Source organism: Macaca thibetana, chromosome 7 (assembly GCF_024542745.1).
Source record: "Macaca thibetana thibetana isolate TM-01 chromosome 7, ASM2454274v1, whole genome shotgun sequence".
NCBI lineage: Eukaryota > Metazoa > Chordata > Mammalia > Primates > Cercopithecidae > Macaca > Macaca thibetana.
Genome location: NC_065584.1, coordinates 539,214 through 563,923, shown reverse-complemented (window position 1 = coordinate 563,923; position 24,710 = coordinate 539,214). Strand labels below are relative to the sequence as shown.

The window sequence follows — 24,710 nt, the reverse complement described above, 5'->3', positions numbered from 1 at the left end:
CTAAAAAAAAAATCTTCACATGAAGTGATCAATTGTACAAATATTGTCACAGACATCATTATTATTAGCATAGATAACTAGTCAATTACGCTCAAAATTTTCTCTTGTTCTGTAATTCCTCCTGTCTACAATATTCACAGTGAACTACTGATTCTTTATGTAACTTTAGATTTTATTCTATAGAATTGATAAAAGTGTATCATATGTATGTACTTTTATTTGTTTGGCTCGTTTTACTCACCATATGTGAATTTAACCACGCTGTTGAGCATATCCAACATTAGTATATTATCGTCACAGTCGGTAGTCTGCCGATGAATGACTTTTCCACAATTTGTTTACTAGTTAAGCTGATGATTGACATTTGGATTGTTGGCCCTCTCAGTATTATCACAGAGCTGCTACTCAGCTTGGAGAAGTACACAGCTGAGAAACCCATGGTTCTTATACTTAGAACAGCATGAACAACAACAAAGCTGGGAAAGCTGCACATTAATCAATTTTATTCAATACATCAGGTAATGAAAGTCATAGATTTCTTTGTGTGTGGAGTGGGGGTATGTCCATTTGTGTGAGAGAGAATAAGGGAGAAAGGGAGACAGAGAAAGAGAGGAAACCTACAAAACTGACCACAATTTATGAGGTCCTCAAGTAATTACGGGGAGTTAGTCCTTACGGACAAGGCCGATATAAGTTGAAGAGGAAAACTTGACATACCCACATATGGTTATATATTTATAGAAATATGATTTTTTAATCGTACAAACACTCACATGCATTAGAACAGATGTAGTGGAGGGTGTCTAGTGGGGAAATATGATGGTGACACAAAACCCTTCATCCAGCCCCTTTTCACCCCAGCTGCACCTGCCCTGAGGCTGAGCCTTGAACCTGCTCTTTCTGAGTTCCCACAATAGTCCTGCGCCCCCTGCTGTACCCAGTCCCCTCTGGTGTCCTGATTTTCCTCATGGTTCCTGAGAGCCCCTGGCTGACCCGAGTGCTTCTACAATGGTCTTGCGTTTGCCCTGGAATCCAGAGCAACTCCTTCCACCATCAGCACCCCCTGCTGTCCTGTGAACCCTCCAGGAAGGTTTGGCTGTGAGCTCACACTGTGGTGCCCTCACTCTGTCCTTCTTTAAAAATACATGGTTGTGTGCTTGTTGCTCACATAGCTCAGCTGTAAAAACAAGTGCTTTTTGGACCCAAATTTGGAGATGGTGACTGGATTCATAAGGAGTGGGTGAGAATTTTTCTCCCTTCATGATGTGTGCACCTGATTCACTCCAGTCCCGCCCATGTGGACTCATGGATCCAGCTCCAGCAGGACGCACTGGTTATGATGGAAAATCCAGAGACAGCACAGGTGAGGGAGAGGGTCTGCCAGGCCTCCACCAGCCAACAGTGCACTAAGAAACGTCGTTGCTTGTGAGCACAGAATCTGGACAAAATGTTAACATTTCCAAAGACACATTTTAATGAGAATAAGGAGCTCACTGGCGTTCAATTTTTGATTCTGCTAGAGCAATGCAGTAGATTCTGAGGTTAGATTCCCACAAATATATAGTTGCCTTTTCCCTGAAATCTTGCAACCAAGTAAAAGAGAGAACCTTATGTTAGGAGAATGGGTATTGAAATATCTCTGTCTATGATAAGGATAATTTTCTGAATAGGATTGGGATGTGATCACCTAAAGGGTGTCCTAATTCTGAACCCACAATTATACCTAAGCAGCAATCACTGGCAGTGGGGGTCGCCCACATGGAGAAATAGCTGACTCAGGGAAGCTGCACCTGGGGTCTCTGCAGGCCTTAAGTTGTACAGGAACAGCTCCTTTCTCAGGCTAAGAGGGAGGACAAACTGCCCTTTCTCTGGAGGAGGGCGGGTTAGCATGTGGAAATAACTAAAATAAACCACAAGGTAGGAAAAAAAGTAGTTTCAGTTTTAATTGAACAATTTCTCATTAGAAAGGTAATAATATGTTGGAATCTGGCACAAAATTAAGAAACAATGAATTTGGGGTAGTGTTGAATATTACAATTTTTGCACACTATGTTCTTGATTTACTATGTTATCTGAGAAAAAGAAGTAAAATCACAGGTTTTTTGTTTTTGTTTTTGTTTTGAGATGGAGTCTCGCTCTGTCACCCAGGCTGGAGTGCAGTGATGCAATCTCCGCTCACTGCAAGCTCCGCCTCCCGGGTTCACACCATTCTCCTGCCTCAGCCTCCCGAGTAGCTGGTACTACAGGCGTCCGACACCACGCCCGGCTAATTTTTTGTATTTTTAGTAGAGACGGGGTTTCACCGAGGATGGTCTCGATCTCCTGACCTCGTGATCCGCCCGCCTCGGCCTCCCAAAGTGCTGGGATTACAGGCGTGAGCCACTGCGCCCTGGCCAAAATCACAGTTTTTATATACAAATCCATAAACAGTGTGCTGGCCCTGAGAATGCACCTCTTACCCGTCCAGCATCAGGGAGCCCAATAGACCAGGCTGCCAGCTGCTGCCCTGCACTCTAACACCCGTCACCTGGTGGGTGCCAAAGATACCCATGCAGGGAGCCCCTCCCGGACAGCATGGCTGCTGCTGGGACACATGCGAGATCCCTGATGGACACCTGTGCTCAGGGAGGCACTAAAGGTCTTGCTGGACTTAGCTTGTAGTACAGGGTTGTTCGGGAAGCTCCATCAAATTCCCAGTCTTCTCCAGCCCTAGTTGTGAGACTGGCATTGTGGGGTGGCAGTGTCTACAGCTTCACCCCGCTCCTGCACATTCTTAGGCCTCCAATACTTACATCTGTTCTGGGGATATATGAGCATGTTTCCTCTTTTTAATTGAGGTTTTCTAATCCAGGGCCCTTATGGTGGGCCCAAAACATAAATGTACAGAGGCTCCGAAGGGAACTGTTAGATGCAGAGGAAGCCACAGACCCTGAAGAAAAGCAGCCCTTGACCTCCATGTGCACCTGCCCTGGGGCTGCACCTGTTTTGTGAGTACTGAGTGGCCCCTTCAGCCCAGACTCCTTTCTTCTTTCTGCAGGGAATTTTGTGTCTGAACTCACACTAATGTTTCCTCACTTCAAACCCTATGTACAGCCTTACATGGCGATGTCCTCAGCTCTCTGACTGTTCATTTGCAGATACAGCGAGTTCTTAGCATTGTCTTTGGAGATGGTGAATCTGCCCTTCAGAGAGTCTGCATGGTGTATGTGACTTCCATCATATTTTATACCTATTACTTACTCCAGCCCCTTCCCTGGAGACTGGTGAACTCAGCTCATTCAGTAGCTACTGCAGGCGAATCTGGAGGCTACACAGGAGAGTCTCAGGAACTTCCCAGGTTGTCTCGGGTCCTCTGTGGACTCAATCAGCTGCATCTCACACTGAAAACCTGAAAATACACACACATCCTGGTCAGAAACTGCCAAACATATCCACTGTTTCTCTCACTCATATCCACTCACTCTCACTCATTCTATTTCTCTATGAGTCACCTTTTAAAATAGCAACAAGAAAAATTTAGCTTAACTCAAACCCCATAGTGAGTCCTCTGTGTTCAGTCCTGATTACCAAATGGAAACCCCTGGGAATCCCAGGGCTGTGGCTCTTCTCCCAGAGCTGCAGGTTCAGGTCTGGGCTTGTTCTCACCAGAAGAGGGTTGGCCGTGTTTTCATGCCTCGTCCGCCATAGCAAGCTCTCCTGTGGGATGACTGAAGAGAAGGCAGTGCCCAGATCAGACGTGAGACTCCTGGAGGAGTCTGGTGGCAATGGCAGCATTTGGGAAAATATGATGACTCATAATGTGACTGTGCCAAGAAACTCACTTAACAATCATTATTTTATTTTATATTTTTACGCATGTGTATGAATACACATATAGCTGCATTAAGCAAACTTTAAGAGATATAAAAAGAGAAATAGAAAACAATATAAAAGTAGAGAAGACCTTAATACCTCACTTACAATAACATATAGCAAATTCAGAAAGAAAAATTTTAATGAGCCTCTGAACTTGAACAACACCATTGAGCAAATTTACCTAAAAGACATTGACAGAAATTTGCAACCAAGGCCCATGTAATACACATTCTTCTCAAGTACACATTGAACATTTTCCATGATAGGTTATATGTTACATAATAAATTGAGTCTTAACATTTAAAGAGTCCGAGGAGGGTAGATCACGAGATCAGGAGTTCCAGACCAGCCTCCAGCCTGGCCAATATGGTAAAACCCTGTCTGTACTTAAAAAAAATACAAAAATTAGCTGGGCATGGTGGCACACACCTGTGTTCCCAGCTGCTTGGGAGACTGAGGCAGGAGGATCGCTTGAAGCTGGGAGGCAGAGGTATCAGTGAGCCGAGATTGTGCCACTGTACTCCAGCCTGGGCGACGGAGCGAGACTCCCTCTCTAAATAAATAAATACATAAATAGATACTAAATAAATAAAAAGTAATGCCAATGCTTCCCTAACTCTTTCAAAAATTGGTGAGGAGTCTACCTTCCAAACTTTTTCTCTGAGGCTACCATTGTAGCATTACCAGTAATAAACAAAGGCACCACAATAAAAGAAAAATACAGACTAATATCAATAGTAGACATAAATTAACCCCCCAATGATAGTAAAATAAATTCTAAAGTTTTTTTAGAAGACCATACACCATGATCAACTGAAATTTATTCCTGAGACACACAGATGATTCAACATCCTCAAATGAATCAATTTGACACACCACATTAAAAAACTAAAGAAAATATTCAATAACATTTCATCAAAGAAGAAAACATTTGAAAAAATTCAGGGTTTCATGATAAAAACTCTGAACAAAATACAAAAACAAGAAAAAAAAACCACTTGTACATGGTAAAACAACTTCTACAACTCAATAGCAAAAATAAAAACAGCCTAATGAGTAAATAATCAGTTTTACACCTTTAACAGTATCAGACACTAGAACTCATGTTAAATGTTTTTCTCCGTGAGTAACAGTCTATCTTGTGGTGTACTTGGCTGGACAATACTTTGTAGTTATTTGATCAAACACTAATCCAGGTGGGGGTGTGAATTTTTAATAGACATTATTAAAAGTGTAATAAGCTGACCCTATGTTAGGTAGATTATCATCGATAACCAACTTGGCCCTGATTCCATCAGAGCAGAGCTGGAGAAGGTAAAACTCCATGGTGATCAAGCAGCTTTAGCTGTTTCTTCGACTGCCAGCCTGCACTTACTGATGGCCGGCCCTGAGGATACTGGATGTTTCCAGTCATCCTCCAAAATCGTCATCCCCTACATCTCACCGGAAAGTGGTGTGTCCATCTGCAGCTTGTCAAACCTAAATTTCAGACAGAAAGAGACTCTCTAAAATCAAATCATATTTAAATGAAAATGAGCATCGCAAGGGGATCATCCATGGGCATATTTAAGTTGGTAAAAGAAGACAAGTGTTTTAAAAGATAACTGAGGAGGCTTACCTGAGCTGTTTTCAGACAATTGTTGTGGGATAGAATAATCAATTACAAGGGTGGAATCAGTTTAAGTTTGGACAGGGAGTTGCAGGGCAGATACCCCACAATAATTCTCTTATTGTGGTGGTAGCCTTTGTTCAAGGTTGTGGCTGTGCAGAGTATTTTTATGATAGCTCTTGTTATCAGGGATGTGCACATGAGAACCCTCTATTCATGACGTTCTCCAGCTTCATCTGTAAAGATTATAACACGAGTATCTCCATTTTGATTCTGACAACTTTCACACCCTGTTCCTCACACCACTAGTGAAGAACGTTACTGTGTGAAGGTTTTTGAGAACAGGATTAGAAACACATCCACATCCCACGTTAACCAAACAAGCTTGTCCCCTTCAGTCCCCACTGGCAACTTGCATTTCCAGATGAGTCTCCATGCAACACAGTGGAGGGTCCTGAGTGAGGAGGAGTGAAGAAAGTCCCACCAGCCTCTCCCGCGTGACTGCGGCAGCCACAGCCTGAGACCCACCTGAGCGCCAGGAAAGGGCTTGAGGCCTGGAATTTTGACCACAGGGTAAACATCTTCCTTTTCCAGAAAGCAGGAAAAACAAATGGAAAACTGAGAATAACAACTAAAAAGAAAATAATTGAATTAGGAGCAAAAGAAGCACCAGATCAGTGTGATGCTGATCTGCATCCTTCAGTGTCAGGAGAAGGGCCAGACGTGAAACCTGTGAGGTTCTGCATGACACTGACCCTGGCCCAGCCTCTCTATTGTCTGTGACCAGGATCTGTAAAGACTGTTCTAGTCAGGGAACCTCACTGAGGTCCCTGTCCTGGGTCTCACTGGAGAAGACTCACTAGGAAGCCCTGAGCTTACTCAGGACTCTGATCCTGGTGACCGTGGTTGAGGACTTTTCATCCCTGTAAGCATCAACCCACATTTGTGCAAGTGAGAATAGCTCTTCATACTAAACTAATCTCTCTCAAATACTTAGAGAAGACATTGTTAGGCACAGAATTCTAAACTTAAGAGAGGTTCCCTGGGGAAACTGTAAGAAGTAGAGGAAGCCCCATATCCTGACAGGAAATCAGCCTCCGTCTGCACCTGCCTCTGGGGTTGACTCTGATCAGTGGGTCCCGAGCGCCCCCTGACGCTGATTTCCCCCCGCGTTCCTGCAGGGAGGTTTGTGTCTGGGCTCACACTGACTTCCCCTCACTGTGTCTTTCGCACAGTAATACACGGCCGTGTCCTCAGCTCTCAGGCTGTTCATTTGCAGGGAGAGCGTGTTCTTTGAGTTGTCTCTGGAGATGGTGAATCGGCCCTTCACGGAGTCTGCGTAGTATGTGCTACCCCCACCACTATTAATAGCTGAGATCCACTCCAGCCCCTTCCCTGGAGCCTGGCGGACCCAGTGCATGCCATAGCTACTGAAGGTGAATCCAGAGGCTGCACAGGAGAGTCTCAGGGACCCCCCAGGCTTTGCCAAGCCGCCCCCAGACTCCACCAGCTGCACCTCACACTGGACACCTGCAAACAGAGAGACACCAAGGTCAGAAACTGCCACACATATCCACTGTTCCTCTCATTCATGTCCACTCCCACTCAATCTCTCTATTTCTCCATGAATCACCTCTTAAAATAGCAACAAGGAAAACCCAGCTCAGCCCAGACTCCATGGTGAGTCCTCTGTGTTCAGTGCTGATCACCGAATGGAACACCACGGACTTCCAGGGCTGGGCTCCTCTCCCAGAGCTGCAGGGTCAGGGCTGGGCTGCTTTTCATCAGCAGAGGGAGGGCCCTATTTGCATGTCCCCCACTATATAGCAGGCTCTGGGGTGCGACATCTGAGGAGAGGCCGGGCTCACTGCAGATGAAGTGACCTGGGGGAGATTGGTAGTAATTCCATGATTCAGGAACATATAATTTTATATTACGTGATTGTGCCTTGACTAACATTTAGCTCTCACAGTCTGATTTTATTTTTACATATTTACACTATATATTTAATGCAAGGTTTTAATGTAATATTTTACAGAAGATAATTTACATAGAGAACACAGCAGTTGTGCGGTGTGTCTAAGATTACACAACTAAAAATATTTAGTCCTATTTTCTGGGCCTGTGCTCTATTCACCAGAGGAGGCGGCTCCCCTAAGACAACTACCGGACAGCATGGACCATGCCTGGTGAAGTCTGCAGGATTCTCCATCTGTTATGACAACTGTCTGTTATTTACCCAAATATTTAGAGAGAACCATCGTTTGTGTGTGTATTTTCCAAAGTCAGTCATGTTCTTGTGTCAATATCAACCTGTTTATGGCTCCATTCCAGCAAAATGTTCATTTATTTATTTGTTATTGCTTTATTCAAGTGTAAGAAATAATTAATTCAAATGTATAGTGAATTATTTGAAAAATGTAGACCTATGTTTGCAACTATTCAATCAGCACTTCAATCAAGTTTTGAATAATTGAATTAATCCCTAAATCTTCTCTTATTCCTCTGAAATTTAACTCACATCCCCATTACTCCCAGCACCATGTTCTCAGAAAAATTTAAATCTTCTCCATGTTAATTTATAATAGTGGCACCTTCTAAAATTTCTACAAATGTATCATATAAAATTTACTCTTAATTCCTTAGTGTTTTTTACCTAGCACAATTCTTTGATAATTTAGCCGTGGTTTTATATGAGTGAGGCATGACTTGATTTCACACTGCATCATATTCCAGTACCTAAATATATGTCAAACTATTTAATTGTTCACCAGTGACAAAATGTGGTTTGTTCTCTCAGTTAATGGATTTTATAGAGAAAAGCAGCTACTCAGCATGGCATGATCTTATTCCTACCTCTTTAACTACCGAGCTGAACAACTACAAATAAAGAAAAAGCGTCCAACATATCTGAGTTGATATCAAAGAGAAAAACAAACAAACCAACCTGAAATCTGAGGAGAGAGGAGCCTGCAGAGAGAACCAGGATGCATATATTAGTGTACCTAGGGCAGTAACCACGGGATGGTATTTAAGATAAGAACAGGCTGACTTGAAAATATTCAGAGAGTTGTTGAGGATGCATATGCTCATAGTGTTAGACTGTGAAGCTCCTAGTGCTTGCAGGTTTTTCCTACACAAACATTATTAATTATTCTTGCAGTACTTTATGCAAATAATCAGGCCATGTATAAGACTAAAGTTTATTTTGCAAACAAGTCAGTCCTGACAAAAATCAGAATTGGAGAGAGAAAAAAATGTGTCTCAAAATGTATCATACACTCATTTTTAAATTCTAATCTCTTCAGTTGTTTTAAGTATGTGCTTCCATTTTAGACTAACTCTGCTTATTCCTGTGAACCAACCAATGATCTCTGGCTGCAGCTCAGAAGAAACAAAGGCATGGGTAATATAAAAATCTGGATCAATATTTTAATTCTGAGCAATTATCCTGCAAATCACGCCAGGTGATGGGATTAAACAGGGTTCCCCTATCCTGGAGATTTCTTTGTTTGGGAAAATAAGACCAAGGGAACTGACAAAAGCCAAGCCCCATACCCAGATCTCAGCAGGCGCAACTACAGCCACCAGTTATCTGGGCGTGTCGCAGCCTTGGAAGTTGTATACAAACTGTCTCATCACCTTGGCTGGTTTTGATACATGCCTTCTAATAACCCGGTTTGTCTCTTCTCATCTTCAGGCCATCCAACTCCAAATGGTCATCCAAGTGAAGCCTGAGATAATGGCTCCCTTTTACTGGGGTCCCATAGGCAGGCCTCCAAGGGAGATCTTCCCGAAGCAGCATCCCGCATCAGCTGGAAGCAGTTAAGCTTGGCCTTTGTCTGTATTCTAATGGCAGTTAGATGCACTTCTTCAAAGAGGAAAATGATAGAGGTAGGTGGCAGATAACTCTCCTAGGCAGACAGGGGAGAGGCCCCAAAGAATGTCCAACCCACCAAGGTCATTGTGCACAGGGGGCTTGCCTAAACGTGCCTGCAGGGAAAATAGTTAATGCTGTATCTCATCACTCTCTGATAAAATGGCCACACGTAACTATCTCGCTGCGTGAAGACAAATAACTACTTTGAAATTAGAACAAGTCCCAAGTAAGGTCAAAGTTAGCATGTGGTTCATAATGTGATAGACAGGAGACACGGCTGAATACGAAGAATGTGTTCACATCTATTTTATGTCAAGATCAGGAAAATATTTTGTATATTATTTAGGTAAGAGTCCCATTGATATCATTGATTTAAGATTATATATTGATGCATAATACCACAATAATAAAAGTAGAGGTTAACCAGTAATTTGTATTACTAGTACAAACTTCCATTTAGGATATATTATTCTGGGTGTTGTGAAACCAACTCAGAAGGCAGAAAACTTTGTACTTATCACAACTTTTTAATAAATTAAAAATTAAAATTAAGTACGTATGTTTCTAGATGGTGCAAAACTTTGGAATATTTTTGCAAAGAGAGAGGGTTCTTACATCTTCTGGAAATCCTATCAAAATGGACAACAATGGAAGAAACTTTCAGATGAATTTCTACCTACTAGAGATCTGATTAACAGAATTTTAAAGCAAATGCTAACACACAAACAAAAAACTAACAAGGAAGCCAAAAAAATTGTGATTTAATACACCAAACATTGTAGCTCAACCTAGCTTATAACATAACTTATAACATAATCTAACCGTGGAGGGCACTGTCATTGTTCACATAAGACAGAATCAACCCCACTCACAATCTTGTGGGAATGTTTAAAAAATGGCATCTCTATATTAAAATTATCAAATCTGTAATAAAATGTAAAACTCCCTTGGCCAAAGGTTCTCCCACTGGCACTATGGAATCATGGTCCATCCTCAGGGTGCATCAGTTATTACCCTATGACTTGGCAGCTAAAAGGCCTATGCGTTTATAGACTTTACCCCCAGAGATCATCCTTGTCGTACTGCATGTGTGATGTAAACTCCAACCACGAAGAGTTTGAGGTGGCCTTTTTACTACATCTTTTCCACAGACTCTTGTGATCTTCAACAAGAAAACTGGAAGGAACATCAGAGGAAAATACTGCTCTTGAGTCATATTGGAAGGAATCTTGTCAGATCCTTTTAACTAACTCACTGCAGAAAACATTCAGGCAGTTAATTACTGGGTTCATTTGCAACTAAAGAATCAGTTCAGGCCAGATTCAGTGGATCATCCGTATAATCACACCACTTTCAGGAGCAAAGTGAGGGAAACCCCACGAGACCAGGCAATCAAAACCAGCCTGGGCAACATAAAGAGTTCCTTTTCTTTGAAAAAATAAAATAAAAAATAAGGAGAGGAGGGTGGCCTGCCCCTCTAGTTCTAGATATTCAGGAGGTTAAGATGGGAGGAATATGTGAGTCAGGAGTTCAAAATTACAGCGAGCTATGATCATACCACGGCACTTTAAACTGCATGACAGAGTGAGAGCCTGTCTCTAAAACAAACAAAAAAAGAAGCAATTAAGAATTCCACACAACTGTAAAGCTACTCAAATAAGAAATGTTAAACTAAGCACCTTCATAGGTTCTCTGGCGTTTCTGATGTTTTTAAGCAGACGGCTGACCTAAGACCTGCAAAATAAGCTGATAGTCCTTGATTGTGAGAAGCTTCTATTCAAGACATTAGACCAAGACTCTGACTAGTTCCCCATCCCCTCCTTCTTTTTCTCATTATTCTTTGCTTATATTTCTAAAGTCATCTCATTTCTGTAGACCCAGGTGCTGTCCACCCATACTGAACGCTTATCTTCTTTCTTATTATTTTTGTTCCTGCTACATAGAATAAGTTGTCACACTATTTTTTGGTGCATGACTGCTGATGAATTAAGTCTTACTCCTCCATCTTCTCCTTTTTTGCCACACAAGGTGAATTTAATTTGGAATCACAGGATCATCTTCATTCAATGCCAGTGGGAGTTTCAAACCCTAAAAACCCCTTTCCGTGACTGGGAACATTCACTCTGCTCCCAGGACCAAACCATTATAAAAACGCTGAGCCGGTCTCCTTTCCTCTTCTTTCAAGCTGTTTTAGATTTTCCTGGGAAACTTGCCCTGCACTCACCAGACACCCATAGAGTGCAAATGATAAACAATTCCATAATCACTTGCTCTGAGTGTGTGACTTCATCAGACACGACATTCAAACTAAATCTTAGCTGTGATCTCTTTGCTTTTCCTGGTGTCAACTACAACTGATGGTGTGAGCTTGTTGTCACTGTTTCTATCAACAGGACACACTGGATTCCTGAAACAGCTCTAGGACAGAGCTGGGCATGTGATATAGATTGATTGCATATCCCCATTTAAGTATCATCTCAAATTGTAATCCCCACATGTCAGGAGAGGGACCAGGTGAGAGGTGATTGGATCATGGGTCCAGTTTCCCCATGTTGTTCTCATGGTAGTGAGTGAGTTCTAACAACCGCTGATGGTTTAAAAGTGTGTATCACTTCCTCCTCCCTCTCTCCTGCTGCCCTGGGAGATGTGCCTCGCTTCCCTTTCACCTGCCACCATGATTGTAAGTTTCCTGTGGCCTGCCCAGCCATGAAGAAATGTAAGCCAATTAAACCTATTTTCCTTGTAAACTACTCAATCTAATGTAGTTCTTTATACCACTGTGAAAATGAACTAATACCACATAACTGGTGGAGTTTGATAAATTTTCTTAGTGACATAAAATTATGCCATTATTTTTCTGTATTCTAGTATTTCTCTAAAAATACAGAGATGCCCAGGGTTCATTCATGTGTATATTCAAGAGTCTCTGACTTTTCATATATTTTATTTATCTCTGTCTAATTCTTTTGATACCAAATTATACCTGCTATAATTAGTACTATCTTTAATGGAGTTAAATTTAAAAATAATAATCTCCACATGAAGTGTTCAGTTTTACAAATAGAGTCATAGGCATTATCACTAGCAACATAGATAACAAGTCAATTCCCTCAAAATTTTCTCTTGTACTGTAATTCCTCCTTCCTAGACCTTCCCTTCTCCTACAATATTCACAGTGAACTACTGATTTTTATGTAACTTTAGATTACTTTTTGTTCTACAGAATTTATGAAAGTTGTATCTTATGTACGGACTTTTGTTACTTTGGCTCATTTTACTCATCACAAGTACTTGTGAATTTAACCATGCTGTTGAGTGTACTCAACATTAGTTGACGGCAGTAGTGGGCAGTATGTCAATGTATGAATTTTCCTCAACTTGTTTACTAATTAAGCTGATGATTGACATTTGGGTTGCTTTTCATTCTGGGTATTATCAACAAAGATGCTACTCAGCTTAGAGAAGTACACAGCTGGGAAACACACGGTTCTTATTGTTACAACAACATAAACAACGAAGCTGGAAAAGCTGCTCATTAATCAGGTTTATTGAATATATCAGGTAATAAAAGTTATAGATTTACATATGTTGTGGGGTGGGTGTATGTAAGTTTGTGTGTGAGAGAAAGAGAAGAAGGGAAAACGTTTAGCAGAAAAAGAGAGGACTCCTACGTAATTGACCACAATTTAGGAGGTCCTCAAGTAATTCCGGGGAATTAGTCCTTATGGACAAGGCTGATGTACCTAGCTATGGACACCTAGCAAGAGGAAAACTTGAGACACCTAACTAAGGTTATGTATTTATACAAATATCATGCTCTAATAATACAAACACGCATATGCATTAGAATAGACGTAGTGGAGTGTGTCTAGTGGTGAAATATGATGGTGTCACAAAACCCCTCATCCATCCCCTTTTCACCCCAGCTGCACCTGCCCTGAGGCTGAGCCTTGAACCTGCTCTGAGTCTCCACAATTGTCCTGAGCCCCCTGCTGTAATGAGCACCCTTTGGTGTCCTGGTTTTCCTCCATGGTCCCTGAGGGCCCCCGGCTATCTGAGAGCATCTACAATGGTCTTGACTGCCCCTTAGTCTCCTGACGAACCCTGGGGTCCTGAGGAACCCTGGGGTCCTGAGTAACCGCGGCTGTCTTGTACACCCCCACAGGGAGGATTGGGTGTGAGCTCACACTGTGGTTTCCTCACTGTGTCTTTTGTTAAAAATACATGGCTACGTGTTTGTGGCTCACTTAGCTCAGCTGTAGGAAGAACTGGGTTTTGGAGATGGATCTGGAGATGGTGACTAGACTCTTGAGGAGCAGGTTGGATTGTGCACTCCCTCATGACCTACGCACCAGATTCACTCCAATCTCTTCCTTGGGGGGCTGATGGATTCAGCTCCAGCAGGAAGCACTGGTTGTGATGGGGAATCCAGAGATGGCATAGGTGAGGGAGAGGGTCTGTAAGGGCTTCACCAGGCCAAGAGTGCACTGAGAAACACAGTTGTTGGCATGCACAGGTTCTGGAGAACACATTGAAATTCCCAAATACATACATTTTTACGAGAATAAAGAACTCATTTGTGTTCAATTTGTGGGTCTCCTAGAGTAATGCAGTGGACTGTGAGGTTAGATTCAGACAAATTTATTGTCACATTTTTTCTCCATACCTGGAACCAAATAATAAAGATAAACTTATGTCAGGAGAATGGCCATTGAACTATCTCTGTTTATTGTGATTTTCAGAATAGGATTGAGATGTGATAACCTAAAGGGTGTCCTAATTCTTAACCCACAATTAGATCTGAGCAGTAGTCACTGGGGGTGGAGGTCACCCACATGGAGAAATACTCGACTCACTGAAGCTGGACCTGGGGGTCTCTGCAGGCTCTCAGTTGTACAGGAACACGTCCTCCCACAGATTCAGAGTGAGGAAAGTTTCTGCTATTTGTCTGGGGGAGGTGAGGGTTAGTGTGTGGAAAGAACCCAACTTACCTTACTCGAGATCTCTGTACTTGGGCAGAAAACAAATAATATGAGAAAAAAACTAATTTCAGTTTAAATAGAACAATTTCTCATGACAAAGGCAATAATATGTCTGGATCTTACACATAATTAAGAAACAATAAATTTGGGGTAAAGTTGACAATTACAATTTCTTTGCAGATTCTCTTCTTAATTATCTATGTCATCTGAGAAAATGAAGCAAAATCACGGTTTTTATACAAAAATTCACAAACAGTGCTGGGCCTGAGCATGCACCTCCCATCCCTCCAACATCGGGGAGCCCGATAGACCAGGCAGGCAGCTGCTGCTGCACTCTGACACCCGTCACCTGGTGTGTGCCAAAGACAGCCATCCTGGGAGCTCCTCCCAGACAACGGCTGTGCACAGTGGAGATACTGAGGCGTGGCTGCTGCTGGGACACATGGGAGATCCCTGATGGACAACTGTGCTGTGGGAGGCACCAGTGGCCTCACTGGACTCATCTTAGACTACAGGGTACTTAGGGCAGCCTCATCAAACTCCACCCTCCTCCAGCACTAGTGGTGAGATTGACCTTCTGGGGTAACAATGTCTGCAGCCTCCCTGGCCTCCTGTGCATTTTTATGCCTCCAATACTTACATCTGCCTTTGGGACAAATGAGAATGTCCAGAGACCGCAGGGGTGGCCACAGAAACATAAATGTAGAGAGGCTGCCAGGGAAACTGTTGGATGTACAGGAAGCCACAGACCCTGAAGGAAAGCAGCCCATGACGACCATCTGCACCTGCCCTAGAGCTGCCCCTGTTTCCTGTGGCTTCTGAGAGCCCCCGAGCCCCCTTTAACCCAGCCTCCTCCTTTATCGTTGCAGCAAATTCTTTGTCTGTGTTCACGCTACTGTCTTCTTACCTAGTGCCTCACATATAGTAATGCACAGTTGTGCCTCTGCTCTCAGACTATTCATTTGCAAATGGAGTGAGTTCTTGGCATTTTCTTTGGAGATGGTGAATGTGCTCTTCAAGATTGTGCATAACATATCTGATTACCATCATCCTATATATCTACTACTCACTCCAGCCCCTTCCCTGGAGCCTGGGAAATGGAGCTCATTCAGTAGCTACTGAAGGTTAATCCAGAGTCTGCACAGGAGAGTGTCAGGGACCCCCTATGTTGTCTTGGGTCCTCTCCAGACTCCACCAGCTGTTCCTCACACTGGACACCTGCAAACACATAGACATCCTGGTCAGAAACTGCCTGACATATCCACTGTTTCCCTCAAATTTATTCATTCGCACTTCATCTCTCTAGTTCACCTTTTAAAACAGCAACAGTGAAAACCTAGCTCAGCCCAAACTCCATGGTGAGTCCTCTGTCTTTAGTCCTGATCACCACATGGAAACCCCTGGGAATCCCAGGGCTGGGGCTTCTCTCCCAGACCTGCAGGGTCCGGACTGGGCTTTCATGAGCAGAGGGAGAAACCTATTTGCATGTCTCCTACTGTATAGAAAGCTCTGGGGTGGGAATCCTGAGGAGGGTCAGGGCTCAGAGCAGATAAAGTGCCCTGGGGGAGATTGGTAGTGATCACTCAGGAAAACGTAATTTGATATGATTGTGCCTTGATAATCATTAGCAGTCATCATCTTCATTTTTACATATTTGTAGAATACATTTAATGCGAGTGTCAATGTTACATTTTAAGGAAGATAAATCACACACAGAACAGTGTGTTTGTACAATGCGTCCAAGGTCACACAGCTGGACAGAGTTCGCCCCATTATCTCTGCCTGTGCCTCTGACCACTAGAGGAGACTCCTCTCCTGAGACAACTCGAGGGCAGTGTGGGACATGCCTAGTGAGGTCTGCAGGATTCCACCCCTGCCAGGACATCTCTGTTTTCTTTTGTTGTATTCTGCTGTTGGCCTGAAATCTATAGAGAGAACCGGTGTTAAAGCACATGTACTTTCAAGAGTCTGGGATGTTTCGAGTGCTCATACTCATCTATTTTTTGCTCCTCCTCAATCAACTTATTCATTTGTTTCTTTGTTACTGCTTTTTAAGTACAATTAACAATCAATTCAAATATACACTGCACAATTTGGAAAATGGTAACGTATGTGTGCAAACTTTAATCAGGTTGTGTACAATTAAGTCAACCCCTAAATCTTTCTGTCAATTCTCTGTAATTTCCTCTCACCACTCAATTACTTTCAGCACCCATTTCTCACAAATTTCAAATCTGCTCTGTTGCTTTGGAATAGTTGGACCTTTTGCAGTTTATGCAATTAGAAGTTTATGAAGTGCACTCTTAATTCTTCAGCTACTTTCACTCAGCAGAGTTATTTGAGAATGTAGACAGGCTTTTATGAGAATGAGGATCCCTTGATTCTAATTCTGCATTGTACTTTGGTCCATAACCATGTGTCAAATTGTTTATCGTTCTTCACCTGTAGTGGATATGGATATTTGATTTGTTCTCTTAGTTTCTGGCTTTTATATAGAAAGCGGCTACTCAGTGTGCAAATGTGAAAAATGAGAAAACTATTATCTCATTCTGACCTCATTAACAACAAACCTGAAAAACTGTGAATAATGAAGAGGAAAACCTTTTAACATATCTAAGTTGCTTTCACAGAGCAAACAAGAAGAATGAAATCTGAGGAGACAGTCACTAGCCGAGAGGACTGGGGCCCACATGTTAGCAGACCCAGGGCAGGTGCCACGGGATGGCATTGAGAGAGGAACAGGCTGACCTGGAAATATCTAGTGAGGTTTTTTTTGGATGCATGTGCTAATGGTGGTAGAGTGTGAATCTACTAGTCCTTGCAGGATTTTCCCAGGAATTTGAAAAATCCACAGTCAACACCCTTATCTGCTGTCCAGTGGTGCTGACAGGAAGAGAAGAACAGCGAGGACTACTGAATGCCTGGATCCACCTCCACTATCTCCAGGGGAAATCCAATAAAACCTGTGTCCTATGGGGTGTGGTTGAGTCAACAGAAACTAAAGAAAACAGAAAATTCCCAGAAAACTCCATCCAGAAGAAATTCTTAATCTGCAGGGTAAGTACAAAGGACCAGAAGCTGAGGACACTGGTGAGAAACCACTGTGGTTGGGAAAAGACGCTCTACCCCTGGTGGAAGAGGTAAAGACAGGAAAATTTGGAAGGTCACCCCCAAACTATGATTTCTACTCATGCATAAGAAGGAGGCTGATTCAGAAGGGTGGAGAACGTCCCCATTTGTTCAAGCCCCTTCTCCACATGGTCAACAAGTCTGCAGAATAATGAAGTGGCTGCATCAGCTCCATTCTGGCCTCTGTCATGTGGCAGTTTTTGTGGATTTGCTTTCTGCTCTCTCATGATTTGTTTCCTCTCTCAAGTCCTAGCTCCATTCTCCTGTTAATTCTCAATTTATTGAAGAGATTCACATTTAGGTTAGAACATGACAATTTTTGGAAGAAATTTTCATCTTCAACTCACCAAATCTAATGAGCTCTCTCCAGGGATGCCCATCTGCTTTTTTTCCTTCCTTTCCTATGGGATATGGCCCTTTTTTCTCCCTGAGTCCAGCTCTTACATTCATATGCATGAGAAGTCCAACCATCACATACCCCAGGACATCTTGGAGGAACGGACCCTACCATCGGCTCCTCACCCTTCATTTGCACAGTGGCCACTCTGTCAGCTACTGTATGTGTTTAGGGCTTTCCACTTAAAAGTGTCTTTCACTATCCCCCCAAATGAAGTTCCTGGTCTTTAAATACCTTGAAGAGCCAGTCTTCTTTTCTGTTCCTTGGTAGGTAATATTGTTTTATTCCATTAAAATTCATTGGGAACATCAGTGAAAATGGAAATGACCAGCCATCCCATCTCATTGTCTGACTTCTGCCTGACGGACCCACCCATGAGCTTTACTCCATTGCTCTGCAGCTGATGGGGCCATCTGGGCCTTCGTTAATAAGAGGTGTGTGATTGATTAGAGAACGACTGAGATCAGCGGGTGCCTGAGCTCCTCAGCACACAGTTGTGGTCCTGCAGTAGAGTGTGTGTGACTGAAATCACATGTGTGTATAGCTTGTGACCTCAGCCCATAAGCTGATACCAGTTTCTGATCATTCCTGGGTAGCCCAATGAGGGGTGTCCAGAGAAAGATGGATGCAGTATGTGGATTTTAGAAAGCGATATGGTGTTGGGGGCATTGACGGCCCAATTTTATTTTAAGTCTATTCTGTCCTTGGTACTGAGAAGACTGGGAAGAAAGAAACAAAACTCAGACCCCGTGTAGCTCCCCATTTAGGAAGATATTCAGTGCAAATTTAGAAACTTGAAGAAATAGACTATACTGCAGGGATCATTTCTATAGTCCATTTGAGGTAGTAGAAAATAAAACCAGTGACGTTGGTGATGTTGGTGTGGTTTTCTGTGACATACTAAGGAGACAACAGAAGATGGTCAGTGGCCAATCTCCATCCAGCTGGTACGTCTTGTGTATTTGTTCTGTCCAAATGAAAGATAAAAGACAACATTTGTGACACACACACACCAGGGCTGGTTTCAGAGACCTTGCTCAAAAATGGCCAACAGGGCCATGACACATTTTTATATGAGAGTTACTATTTTTGCCTACTTCTTGTGGAAATCTGAGAGATGTGCCCAGCCTCAGGGGGCTGCTTCTCCCTCCAGGAGACAGAGCTAACAGAGTTACGTGGTATTAGTCAGTTTGGGTCTTCGTAAAAGACAACAGGAGTGGGTGGCTTAAACAACAAATACTGATTTTCTTACAATTCTGCAGTCTGAATGTCGAAGATCAAGGAGCTGGCAAAATTGGTTCTTAGTGTGGCTTCTTCCTGGCTTGCGGAGCGACACCTCCTAGTGCACTAGGTCTCCACACGGCCTCTTCTCTGGGTGCACGCGAAAAGTGAGAGGTTACATCATTAACATTCCAGTATAGATCCATTGGATTTAAGGTTTCAGTAAATGAATTTCAAAGAGGGCACCATTTGATTGATGACACAAATCAGGAGATGGTGAGAATCCATATATATATATATATATATATATATATATATATATATATATATATATATTACCATTATGAGTCATGCAGGATTTATGAGTCATGCAGGAACTTGTGGGAAAGTTCCTAGTAATTGGTGAAAGCGAAGCAGTAAGCAGAAAAATTGCCTTCCTCCTTTCTTGCCTGGCACAACGATGTGAGGAAGCAGAACCATAGATAATAAAGAAAGGGGAGCCCTGGGGACGGCTGAGGTGCTGGTGAGGAGGGAGAGCACTGAGCAGATGAGGAAGCCCCGCCCTCCCTGCACCTGCTCCTGACCCGGCCTCCTGCTCTGTGGGCCCCGCGCGCCCCCTGCTGGTCCTGAGCGGCACCTGCGCCCGCCCCCTCCGCCTCCCTGCAGGGAGGTTTGTGTCTGGGCTCACACTCACCTCCCCTCACTGTGTCGCTCGCACAGTAATACACGGCCGTGTCCGCGGCGGTCACAGAGCTCAGCTTCAGGGAGAACTGGTTCTTGGACGTGTCTTTTGAAATGGTGACTCGACTCTTGAGGGAGGGGTTGTAGTAGGTGCTCCCACTACTACCATAGATATACCCAATCCACTCCAGCCCCTTCCCTGGGGGCTGGCGGATCCAGCTCCAGCCATAACCACCGCTGATGGAGCCACCAGAGACAGCGCAGGTGAGGGACAGGGTCTCCGAAGGCTTCACCAGTCCTGGGCCCGACTCCTGCAGCTGCACCTGGGACAGGACCCCTGTGAACAGAGAGACCCACAGTGAGCCCTGGGATCAGAGACAGCCTCCCATATCGTCATATCTGCATCCCTGAGACACTCACATCTGGGAGCTGCCACCAGGAGGAGGAAGAACCACAGGTGCTTCATGTTCTTGCACAGGATGTCCGTGACTCTCAGAGAGCATTTCCCATGTGAGCTGGACCCTGAATTTAAGGAAATGTGTAGTCGTTTCCTGTAGGTGCCTAAGTGAGGATTTGCATGTGGGTGGTGCCTTTGTATGGAGAGGTGAAAAGGGATGAGGGAGGCCCCGGTCTTTTGGGTTCACCCTTGGAGGAGGATGTTGGCTGTGCCCTCTGAGAACTCAGTTCTCTTCCTGGGGCCTCCCCTCACCAAACCCAGATTCCTCTTCTTCCAGGTAGGAAATGTGCTGAAGGAGCTGGTCTGGGAGATGAGTGTGATCACGGATCAGGGACAGATTTTGGAATAGGGTCAACTTTTCTACCCTTAAAGATTCATATAAAACCAACCACACACCCAGGTCATCTAAATTGTCATTTACCTCTTCAGACACAATGAAACAACAGCTGAGTGTAACAATCACAATGAATTGAGACAAACCTGGATCCATGCAATGTGTACTGTAGTTCAGAACACCCATCATGGTTAGAGGGACGCTACCTATCCCAGGAAGTGGGTTATTTTTAAATAGCACCTGAGAACTGCCCTTCTGATAACTTTTGAAATTTGAGATTATGTGTGAGATCTCAGGAGAAGGTAGTGGGATAGATCTCTATCCTTCTCAATGTGTGACCCTGAGAATGTGCCCTGACCTCTAAACACTTCTGTGTGAAAAGATGTACACTGGGGATAGCAGTGACAACTTCAGATAAAAACGCTATAGTACATCAGCACTGAAGGATAGTCTCATCACCAAGATTAGTGAAATTACCTTTCCTAGGAACCAGAGAGGAGCTCTGTAAGCCCTTCCCTCTGACAGAACAAGGAACTCTGGTTCTTCCCTGACAGGTCACACCTGTGAAACATGGCTGGACAATGACACTCAAGTCCAGCATTCGTACCCACATATTTACCAATTCAGATCCATCTGTTTCTGAAAGACTTTCTCTTCCACTGAATTGCATGAACATACCCTAAGGTGTGCATTATTGCAACTTGGGCATTTCACATTAGTTTGGTGAATTATATAATAAAAACTACTCCATGGATTTGTGGTAACAGGAGAGTCATCAGAAGCGGGGTGTGTTGTATAATCCGGCTAAACCTGGGCACTCTTCTTAGGAGCTGAACTAGTGGGCTGACCTTCTGTGAGAAGACAGAGGGAAAGAGACAGACAGACTCAATATCCAGAGCGAAGTGAGCTCCTTGCCTACCTACCAGGTGGTCTCTGGGCCATTTGTTTGAACAGAAATACCTTCCTCACCCTCAGGAGAATTATGAACACTGAGGGAAATTGAGATTTTTTTTATTTACAGGGAATAAATTCATAGGCTTGTAGACATCTACACGGGTGTGTACAGGGATGCTAGGATATGCTCATACACAGAAGAGCAACAATTATATTTTGTGGAAAGAAAACCAAAGAACTTCTGAATTTGTAGGTATTTTTTGCCACATATGTGTCAGGTGGCTGGACCATGTTATAATGCTAGAGGAAAAACTTCCCAACATTGTCATGGAGACAAAATGCAAAAGAGTAAAGATTCAAGTGAGATTCCGTTGAAAATCACCAGTAATAAACAGGCCAAAAGAAATCAACCATCATGGAAAGAGTGGTCATTAAATGAAACAGTAAATTCCATGTTGAGTTGAGAAGTAAGTTCTGTCTGACAGCTCATTTTCACCTCTGCAAATACGTCAGAGCAGAGACTGGGAGCAGAGAGTGAACTTAGGGCAAACAGGGGCCAGATGTTTGAGGATGACGGAGAGTGAGCCGGAGTCATTGTGAGCCATTCAGAAAAGCAGACTGTTCCAGGGTGTACGGACTCCTCCTGAGTTAAGAGGTGCTGAATATACACACGTTTCACTGCCCTCATTGTGTTTTATCCTCCAGACTCTCTTGGATGTCCAGATTTGAACACGTGGAGTGTTGATGGAACTCAACATAACTAGGAACTTTTCAATGAAGATGTAGGTAACAATGTGGGTATAATTAAATTCGGTTTATGAAAATAATATCTGAAATGTCAGTCAGTATCTATTAATTTATCTTTCCTTTGTATTTTACAGACAAGACTTGTTCTGTTGCCCAGGCTGGAGTGCAGAGTCACCTATTAATTTTATAGCATGAAAGCGATCAGTCCAATTTATGTAGTCATGTTATCTCCATCAAGGATTTAGGTCCATGTGGTCTGCGACATAGCTCTAGTCACAGAGGGAAGAGGGTGGTTCATTGGGTTGATGCTGCTTCTTCAGAGGGGAATTTAAACAATCGACTCCTCATCTCACCATGTCTATTTTTATAACTGTGCATGACCCTTGGGAATGCACTCATGATTTCTTACATAATGGGAGTTGACTGTGCTGTGAAGGTAACAGGAAGATGTGTAAATTTAAAGCCTGGTTACAAAGCCTGTTGAATTTAAAATGCCTGGAACCCATCACATTCTGGCATCTTGATTAATTAGTTGTGAATGTATTTTCAGTTGTTTAGTTCAAGTTCCCATAATTCACTTTCTGCTAAAATATCACATACAATAATCTTGAGATATTAAAATAAAAAATAACTAATTTGAAAATGAACCCAACTTCCAGGAGAGATGAAACTTCCTTTGTGGTGAAGGGTGTGAAGGGTGGAAATATGGTTGAACATTGAGGTTGTCTTCACAATTGTTTAATTTTAATTAGGGGAACTTCTATACATCCCTTATATTTATTAGAAACTCCCATTGAGAACCTTCAATTAACGTAATTATTTGATGGATCACACAACAACGATGTTGACGGTTATTAAGTAGGAATTGTTATTACAACGCTAACCTTGCTTTACAGCACATTTTTCTACCTGATGTGAAATTAGTCCAGGCGCACTGATGAGAGCTTGTCAGTTAATCAAAGGCCAGGAAATGGGTACACGTGTTTCTGGAGCAGGGCATGGCTTTGGGATGCTTTGCAAACAAAGTGGCTTCTCACGTCTTCTGGAAAACCCATCAAAATGGGCAAGTTAACAATCACTTAGGAGCACCCCTCTATCCCATATTCTTGGCTGATATAAAAGTGGAACTCAGTGCAAAATGAGATAATATGGAAGTTAAGAAAACTGCTGCACCACTGCCTCAGCTCAGCACAGCTGCCTCCTTCCTTAGGGTTTCTGAAACTCTCGGGATGTGAGTTTCCACACTGTGTAATTCGCACAGTAATACTCGGCCATGTCCTCAGCCTTTAGGCTGCTGATCTGAAGATACGCCGTGCTGACAGAGGTGTCCATGGAGAAGACAAACCGTCCTGTGAAGCCCTGGGCATACGTTGGGTTCCCAGTGTAGGTGATGATCCATCCCATCCACTCAAGGCCCTGTCCAGGGGTCTATCATACCCAATTCATACCATAGGTGGTGGGGGTATAACCAGAAGCCTTGTAGGAAACCTTCACTGTGGCCCCAGGTGGCTTCACCTCAGGCCCAGACTGCACCAGCTGCAACGGGAGTGGGCACCTGTGGAGAGGAGACAGGAGTGGGTGAAGTCTCACTTGACTGGCCTGGTTTCCTCCTCAACCCTGGGACTGGGGAGTCCCTGACCTGTTGCTGCTGCCACCAAGAAGAGGATCCTCTAGGTCCAGTCCATGGTGAGGAGCTGTGCACTAGGGGATTCTCCCGAGGAGGAGTGTGGTTGTTGGGTTATGCTCTCAGGGCACAGAGATACTATATTCATCTCAGTTATTTGCATATTCGTGAAGGATGCTATTTAATAGCCCAATTCCTGACCCAGTGTGAGAAAGAGCAAATGGTGAGGGTTCAAGCCATAATCCTGTTAGAGGCCATGCGTCCCCTACACATCCCTGAACTCTGTGTCGACAGAGCTTCCCCCACGGGGGAACAAGCTCCCCTAGGACACGCACCTCACTTTGAACCCACATTTGAATATCTCAGGGCAACTTGAACCATTTGTAGACCTTACTGTGTGAACGAGTTATTTGGGAATGTGTGTTGCTCCAAAACTTGCACTTATTTATAAAAAAGGATCTCTTCCTGACCTCCAGCTGCTTACTGCTAAGATATCCAGCAGAGTTTGAAATCCCCATTGTAAAAGTGGTTCTCATTACAACATCCGGTTTGATAAATGCTCACAATTGAATAGATACTTATACAAACTTCAGCAGTCTGTGCGAAATACTTATTTTAGATATTTTTAAAGGAAGTCCCAGGCCCTGGGAGGAACCTCTCCCCAGTCTCCTGTGCACCTGCTCTAGGGCGGGAGCCTGCTCTGGGTGTATCCGGAGCGCCCCCTGCAGCCCAGCCCCGACCATGCAGGGAGGTTTCTATCTGAGCTGACAGAGTATATTCCTACCAGTGTATCCAACTCAGTATAAAGTGGTTGTGCCCTGGCTCAGAATTCTCCTTTAGGGACACCACATGCTTCTTTCACCATCTTTTGAAATAGTGAATTGCCCTTAGGAAACCCAG

General features: G+C 43.5%; 1 pseudogene and 2 gene segments (V, D, J or C); all 3 read right to left on the bottom strand.

Moving 5' to 3' along the window:
* The window catches only part of LOC126958597 (immunoglobulin heavy variable 4-30-2-like), a 37,357-nt gene extending 17,066 nt beyond the window's left edge, over positions 1-20,291 (bottom strand). Inside the window, 2 exon segments of the V gene segment in view lie at positions 19,768-20,091; positions 20,175-20,291. Coding sequence covers positions 19,768-20,091; positions 20,175-20,220 — 370 coding nt within the window.
* On the bottom strand, positions 6,573-7,218 carry LOC126958590 (immunoglobulin heavy variable 3-23-like). The segment is given in 2 exon segments: positions 6,573-6,994; positions 7,098-7,218. Coding segments are annotated over 2 exon segments (447 nt in total).
* A 3,101-nt stretch (positions 20,292-23,392) lies between the features above and the next one.
* On the bottom strand, positions 23,393-23,871 carry LOC126958602 (probable non-functional immunoglobulin heavy variable 7-81; annotated as a pseudogene).
* Positions 23,872-24,710: the final 839 nt, after the last annotated feature.